Source organism: Cupressus sempervirens, chromosome 2, assembly GCF_028749045.1.
Source record: "Cupressus sempervirens isolate cs-2001-9-10 chromosome 2, ASM2874904v1, whole genome shotgun sequence".
In the NCBI taxonomy this organism is placed as follows: domain Eukaryota; kingdom Viridiplantae; phylum Streptophyta; class Pinopsida; order Cupressales; family Cupressaceae; genus Cupressus; species Cupressus sempervirens.
Genome location: NC_143119.1, coordinates 147,880,702 through 147,889,309, shown reverse-complemented (window position 1 = coordinate 147,889,309; position 8,608 = coordinate 147,880,702). Strand labels below are relative to the sequence as shown.

Here is an 8,608-nt window from a genome sequence, read left to right as displayed (position 1 = left end):
AAACTTATACTCCTTGGTTTGCCTTTTTTCTCTCAAAAACATTAGTGTGGCTGTGAGCCTCTGACTTCCACAGATTTTCTGTAACAGCCATTCAGGTTTGTGCTAAGCTTCAGTCACATTTCTATTACTTTAGAAGATGTATGCTTTTATTAGATATGCTTGATCTTCTTGCCTGTCAAGGAAGAGGACTATTATGATGCCCCAATCTGCTTGATGTGGCATTATTTTTTCACATATGAAGACATGATTAACAAATAGATAGGACCTTTGCACACACAAGAATAGCATGTAACAGAACAAAAAATTATCACCATGTCACTGGTCCATAACCTGGAATAAGTCTTAGTATCAAAAGGGCTCAAAGCTCCACCCTACTTAAATTTGAACATAATAAAATGTTTACCAGATATATGATTAATGGCTAATCCTCCTTTGCCCCAAAAAATCTTCCACAGACCCACCTTTTCTTGACATCCCTATTTGAAACCAAAATATCAATGTTCTGAACTGGCCTTGTAGAAGCAACAAAGTTTGTAGTTACAGACAAAATGTTGTCTTTCATTTGCTCTGGAGTATGTGTTTCAATAATCTGTGAGATTGATGGCTCATTAACAATGCCAGCATAATTCACTACCATTGGAGTCGATGCAGAAGTTACTTAAAATCCCATCTTTCTCAATCCTCTGGTCAGACATCAAGTTCAAGATCAAAGCTGTTCCCTTAGCTGAGAGATTTCTGGTAGAAAACTGAGAAGCAACATATCTACGCATTTTTTTCTACACCTATCTCTGTCAAATGACCCGGCTCATAAGCATATTGATATATGCTTCCAGACAATGTACCATTGTTGAACTTGTGAATGTCATAATTTTCTGCTTTGCAGGTGTTACTGAAAGAGCGGTAATGCATACAATCCTTATCATGTGGCCTAAGTGCTGCAGAAGTAGGTATAGGAGAATTATTCATGTTTCTGTCTGCTTGAGAGGTCTTTTTATCCAAAGATTTCTGTGGGCTTCTAGACAAACTATGCCCATCACTTATAGCAGATTCAACAATTTGCATTGTTGCTACTACTTCAGCTAGTAGCTTCTTAGTCTCAAATAAAGAAGTTTGTGCATTATTATTTATCACTGCAGCAGCTTCGAGTGTTTTAACAGCTTTCTCAGCTTCTGTGATAAGTAACCTGTTCAGAGAATCATTTATGGCAATATATTCAATTGTAGAAAATATCCTTTAATAAAAGGATGAATACAAGCAGAAAATCAAATTTTGAATAATTATGCAATTCATGTAACAAGTTCAAATTTGTACTTGTCTTTACCTTGCCCTCTCAACAGCTTCATGTTGTGTAATTCTATTTTCTTCTCGATTTGCTTGGAGTTGTTTTAACTTCTCCAATTTGGCATCTACCAATGGATCTGAATATGCAGTACTAGATTTCCTTCTATATACTTGTGAATATTCAGAAATTTTGTCCTGGGTTTTCTGAGAATGTAATTGCTCACCAATTTTAAGAGAGTGTTTCCTGCCAAATCTTCTGACAGCTGATGGCAGCCTGTTTTTGTAGACCTTTTTATGTCCAGCCAGCACCTTTTCACGGTAATCCTGCGAGTTCACAGACTAAAATTATTTGTCTGATATCATGCTAGACTTAAAATTGTTTCTACAATTTGTATGCAAGGGCAATCTTTCCATAAAAAGATATTTGTGAACATGCCTCGTTAATAATTCACTAATGTGCTTACAGGATCTGTCCATTTGGCTTTGACTGCCTCTGATATTTTCATCTTCTGCTCAACCGATTTAGGTCCCTTGGGATCTCTCTTTCTCAATTGAACAGCCTGCAACCAATCTTGATGAATCTTTTCAGTTAGGGTTTTATATGAATCCCATTGCAGTTCATCCTCACCATCAGAGCCTAGTTTAGCAGCTTCTGCTATAATTTCTTTCCACTCAAGCAAACATGTTTCTTGCAATTTCTGCTTGTCCTGGCGCTCGACAAGTGCCATTCTAACAGATATTCCAATCTTCATCCTTGTCTCTTCACTGCACACAAGATCTTTAGTTAATAGTTGAAAAAGAGATCAACAAAGAATGGTAAGTCAATGTAGAAGCCAGATACTGTACTATTGTGAAGTAAACAAGATCTAGCTAAGTAACAGACACAAATTTTAAACCATATCGTCTTTTTGAAAATGGGAAAGTGTCTATGCTTGCAAAATGTTCTAAAATTAAAACTCTGGGCAGTGACGAAAACACAAAAGAGTGGACTAGCATTTGCCTCAGCTTTTGATTTTGCATTGATTACTGAGTAGAAATCATAACCAATACTATTGCAGAATCCCAAGGCAAGCTGCCAGCAGTAAGTTTTGTCTGCCTGACTTGGTAAAACTGGGGGGAGAAAAATGCATTGACAATGTTACTTCATACCTACCTCTCAATATTAAAATCATACAATGCTGTAAAACTTGATATGGAAAGTCAAAGATTTTACATGCTTTTAAAAAGACTTTTTCAGTTCTTATTTTATTTAGGCATCCACAAATGCCTAACTACATACTATTTAACTAAATATTTCACAAGAACGAAACTAGTATGGACTGCTCTGGGAAAATATTTTTTTCTCATTTCTGATGAACCTTAATCTGTGGAAACCAAAACCCCATAGCAGACAGAATGTAAAATAGCCAAACCCTCTTCGTAAGAACACAGAGAGAATGCTATTATTAATTGCTTAGTTGATGTGTGCATGTACCCTGCCCATGCCTCTAAATTGGATCTGTTTGGATTTGGATCCTGATGCATGTTGTGCATGTATGCACACAAGGAGCATAATTCTGCCTGAGGCAACCACAGGAGAAATTATGCTCCCTGTGAGCATCCAATCCCACCCAAGTGCATCTGGATGCCCAACCCCTAGGATTTTTTTTTTTTGGAAAAAACTCTAAACAAGTAAAATTTCACTTAAAGCACATGGTTAAAATTGGAGTTTTTAAAGGCAAGAGCCTACAACACAATGGTAAATTGTGAGCCTCTTATCTGAGAGGCCTAGGGCTCAAGTCTACTTGAGCTTAACTAATAATAATAATTAATTACAACAAATAATTATAATTTATCTTGGCTTCAGCCTATTACCTATCAAAAAAAAAAGAGTTTTTAATTTTTTTCCCACAAAACCCTAAAATGGCCCCATATGAGACTACTCATTATTAAAACATATCATTTTGTTCTCTTCTCGTTTGGTCTCCATTTTAATATTTCAAAGCGCGGATGATTATTTTCGAAGAGGATCATTCATAAGGTGCCAGATCGCTTCCACAAAATAGAACTAAGCATCTAAGGCAAGCAGTTGACCCTATTCTTGAGGCTTTTAATGTAGATTTTTAAAAATTTGAAGAATTTTTTCAAGTTTGGGATGAAACTTTTCAAGTTTTTTTCCAATTTGTTTTTCAAAAAGAAATAAAGAAACAAGTGCAGCTCTCTGTACTAATGTTTTTGTATCTTTTTCTGCCCTTGTATGCTTGTATTTCTTATATTTTTCAAATTTAAATTTATTTAATTTCTTATAATTACAAGAAATCAAATTGCAAGAATGGTTGTGAAAGTTCAGTGAGTGGGGAAGGAATCAATAAATTCAAAATTGATATAGCATCTCCTTTATGGAGACATCACAAGAATTTCACAAGTTCCATGAGAAGGGGCCTATATTTGGAAGTGTAATATATTGTAATACTAAACCATAAAATAGTTCATATTCTTAAGTGAAACTTCACTTTATGCGACCTGCTGGTGAAAGAATGGCAATGTGTCAAGGCCTAAAGAAGTGGTTGCCTCCCACAAAAATGGCAAGATTTGTAAAGGAACAAGTTAAGGCTGATAGATTGGTTCTAAGATCAAAACAATCTTTTTCTACTGGTGGAGTTGGAAAAGAAATGCATTTGCCGACTGATTCAATTGCAACCTCCAAATGTCCATTCTTGTCTATATTGGAAGTGGGAGACAAAGATGAAGTACAAATTACCACCCGCAAAAGACATTGGACAAGGCATTTAAAAAGGAGGCCAACATTGTTGATAAAAAAATTGCACGATGCCTCTATACCAACGGTTTTCCTTTCAACTTAGTAAGAATACCACATTGTTGGGAAATGGTGTCGGTAATCAACAGTACACCGACTGGTTACACAAGTCCTAGGTTGGAAAAGGTGCAAACCAGCTTGTTGCAAAGAGAGAGGACTCCCTTCAACCAATTGGAGATTTTTAGACTGAATCAGGTGTTTCTATTGTTTTTGAAGGAAGAAAAGATACCAGAAACTGTCCATTGAATAATTGTAATGTTTTCATTTTTGCTAGCATCAAAGTTTGAGGGATTGGCCTATTATTGTGATCCTTGTAGGCTAATTATTGTGAATAGAGGGTCTTTTTAAGGCAGAGGTTTGGTTATGGGGAGGGTCTTGTCTTCTTCACAATTCAGTATGTTCCAATTTGTCTTCATTTGACTCAGACTAGACTTCGTTTGGGCTTAGTTTCCTACACCTCCTATTTATGGCAAGTTTGGTGATGGTTAAAAGGGACCCTTTCTATTTTAGGAAAGTACAATTGGTCGTATGGGGAAATAATAGGTGTGATTCCTATTTCAAATAACATATTTATGACATAAGTATTTTGGGAGTTATTATTTTAGTGGCCAAATTATTATTAAATCATTAAATGGCTTATTATAAATTTTTAATTTAACTACATAATTTCACTTAAGTTGAGGGTTGAGTCATCATTGGAAGGGGTCATTTATTTAATTAATTCATGGAAGCCTGTGCCAGGGAATTAATTAGAGTTTTGAAGTAAATGATTGTCATTTTATATTATTACAAATTCAAATATGCAATGAAAAGCAAAGTTTACACTTAAGTGAAAAGTCTAAGGAAGAAGCTATTGGCCATTGGTGTTTTGAAGAAGATTTTAGCTTTAATTGTTATAAACGCAAGCCTCTAGCTTTGATTAAATCATCACTCTGTCACATGCATTTTGTGAACTGTTGAGGATTTTGGCATTGGAATTCTGAGAGGACGGATTCCTCCATCTTCTGTTGGCACTTTGAGCTGGTAAGAGAGCCAGCAAATTGTGCTACATTCTGTTTCTGATTAATTATCAAGTTGTTGTTGTTGTATAACAATTTGTTAACTGTTTAATCTGAGAATTAGTGTCCGAAGAGGGTTTCAGATGTGAGGGAAAATCACTGCTCTAGCTGAAGAACGGTGAAGGAATTCAACATCTTTTTGGGTGTTTACTCCTGTATTTAATTGCTGCAATATCTGAAACAGTGTTTGGTATTTACTTCATCAATTGAGGGTTCAATAATAATTGTTTGGGCAGCTAGCAAGGGTTGCGACGACTCCTAGAGTCCCACGCAGGGAATTAAAGCAGTCAAGGCATTGTAGCAGCAGCAATATACAGGCTGCGATCAATAATTTGAGCTGGTGTTTCAAGCCAAAAGCCACATTGAGAGTTTACCCATTGATATTTGCAAGTTGAAGATAGCGTACATATTCCTGGCCTTGGCAATGACAATCAAACTGACTGCATAACATATCAGGTTTAGGCATATTGATCTGCCCAGCACATACTTCTCCTGATAAGACACGTGCTTTGTAGAGTTACATACACTGGGTCGTGCAGATTATGAAAAATCGCATTTTCTGTCCCACCTTATAGATATTTCTGTCATCTTATGAAAGTCCCCATGAGCCACATCTTGGATGTCGTGCTTGTTTGTCAATACTTTGAACAATTCAATAGTTTGCTAAATGTGAGATTCGAAACCTAGTCTCCGTTGAATTAGTAACTAATGATACTTGACTGACACCCCATCTACCTCTTCGCAGTGATACTTGGCTCTCAGCCAACTAGACTCCGGCCCTTCTACTCGTGGGCTCACTTTGCTCAAGTTTGTGCATCGAATGTGACTGGGTTGAAGTTGTCAACATGGTCAATTTGCACCGTGACTGTGCTGTGAGTGTGAGCAAAACCCCGGCTTTGTGCAGTCTCCTCTACTTGTGATATAAAACACACACACCCCACAATGACACAATCATAACTCACTCCCCAGCATCATCTGTTGCTGATGTTGAATGTATAGAGCAATCATACTTATAGTACTGCTGGTGACCGTAACCATCTTATTTTATGGAAATTTCTGATCCAAGGCTTGGACCAGATGTTACTTTCAATATCTGTGATGGCATATCAGTCAATCTTGACTGATATGACGTCTTCTAACAATCTCAATCTGCATATGATATAAGTCTACTAAGCTCCATATTGTATATACCTTCGCATAAATATGAATCATGATCTGTCATTAGATTAATTGACTGATGCTTTGAGTATTGACCATATGTCTTTGCTTCCCATCAGGTTTTCTCTATTAATGCTAACAGATCTCTGAATTTCTCTCAAAAGGCAGGAATCTTCCTTTAAGCAGTAAAGTTCTGTAGTCTGTACAAGAGAACTTGGCTCCGATACCATGTTAAATATGAATCAACTTTCATTCAGATTTGATCTATCTATGTCTTTTCTATTTTCAGAATATGATTCTTACAATCACTGTACTTTCTTGCAGATTATAATCAGAATATTGAACTTGATAAATATAAAGGTGATGCCAAATCAATATTGATATATACTGATCATGAATTCACACGTCTAAATTTCCCCCTTAATGGCATTCAATCTACAAGAGCGGAGCATTTATCAATCTAGATGCCTCCTATTGCAGATCAGATCTGCATTAAATATATAAGGAAGAGACACATCTCATGAGTGGACATGTCTACACAAAGTGTAGGCATATCCATTCATAAGATGTCTCATGGATTCTGCCTTTCAATCTTAACTAAACACCCAATCTATAATTGGGGTTTGTTACTTAAAAGATATAAATGCTTACCAAGTTCGATCTGTATTTATCTTGTACAAATAAATAATATCCAATCTGGAAATGATCACCAATAATGATGCTCGATCAGGATCTTATATGAAACATACATATAATGTTAATGATCTGCAACTAATAACCTAACTGCAAATCAATAGTATAGTTGAAATATAGTAGATTTCAATCAGTTATATATATAATTGATCATTAATTTCCAGAATTTATTGCAAATGATGAGAAGAATATATATACAATTTAAATATGTGTGTGTGTGTGTGTGTATACATATGTCAGTATATACTGACATATATATCCACACACATTATCAAATCAATTGTAAAATGTTATTTTCCTAACCATAAATAACAATTATATTATCATTTAAAATACGTTGCTTTCCATATTCTCATGGAAGACAGATACAACAAATATTTTACATATTCATTTGAAAGAGGATTACTGGCTATAACAGATTAACTGAGTTCTAGTTAATTGCTTTCATGATTTTCATCAACAAAATGAAGGAAAAATATAATTTAATCTAGTAGATTAACTACAAGAAACATGAAAAGGATTATAACATTACTAACTATCTAAGTATAATTTCAACGGAACTTGACAATTTATACACAAGTAAAATACCTGATAATCGAAGGAAACATGAATGCAGATCTGTTCTATGTTGAGCAAGTCCTAGCATCAGATGGAGAGGAGAAGAATTGTCAGAGGCTTAACCTCCCAACCACGGACCCTAAGTATCTCCACACAATCTCAATTAAGAAAGGCCTTCCCTGCATGGGATTAGGCATGGGACAACCTTGTCCTGCCACTAAGTATCCTAGTGTTAGAGTGTCAACTCACTACCGGCTAGGCTATGAATACCTTTCATCAACCTATCCATCCAATTGCAAGCTATCCTAACCTCTAGTGATCATAGCAGCAGCATAAGCCACTAAACCTACCCTAGCCAAAGATTCGCATGGACATTGTTGTCAGCCGACTAGATTGTCGTCGATGTTTTTGTAGCCGACGGGATGATTGTCGTCGATGTTTCTGTAGCCGACAGGGTGATTGTCGTCGGTTTTTCTGTATTCTGTAGCCGACGGGTAAATAGTTTGTAACGGACATAATGTTTGTGGCCGACAGACTCCTTTGGGAAGGTTCGGCGGATAGCATTTATATCCCGTCTGGGATCATTGTAAATCATCTTCTATCATCGATCTTATCTTATGAAGCATAATGTAATGTCTGGTATATGCGAATATAATTTTGCTGTTCGTGTTCGTGTTCGTGTTCATTGTCTGTATGCATTGTTTTAATTTACCCGTACGGTAAACAATTGTGTGCCTGATCACCCACTGCTCGACTTGACAACAAGGATTATACCCTTTGATCACCGTGAGCTGACTCAATTTGATACATTTTCTTATATTCATTACTGTTTAGTTTTGTATTAACTTTCCACATTTGTCGTGCAGGTTATCTGCCATAATCAATTGTTATCAGCCTACATCCTTCATCTCAACCTTACTAGTAGTCCTCGATGAATCCCAAGTGTGGTTGTCCATGATTCTTGTTTAAACATTGTTTATTATAGTCATGATTTTTCTACCCATTCTGGGTCTTAAACAAATATAAGAATGAAGGTTCATGGCATTTCATAAACGAATTCATT

At 36.0% G+C, this 8,608-nt stretch overlaps 1 protein-coding gene across 1 annotated transcript in view; it reads right to left on the bottom strand.

The window, feature by feature from the left end:
• Positions 1–289: 289 nt before the first annotated feature.
• Positions 290–8,608, bottom strand: part of LOC149571472 (uncharacterized) — a 103,161-nt gene continuing 94,842 nt past the window's right edge. The window contains exons 5-7 of the mRNA XM_089812986.1: positions 1,746–2,046; positions 1,322–1,605; positions 290–1,183 (exon numbers count right to left, since the gene is read on the bottom strand). Coding sequence (XP_089669112.1) covers positions 763–1,183; positions 1,322–1,605; positions 1,746–2,046 — 1,006 coding nt within the window. The 3' untranslated portion in view covers positions 290–762. The remainder of the gene's footprint in view (positions 1,184–1,321; positions 1,606–1,745; positions 2,047–8,608) is intronic.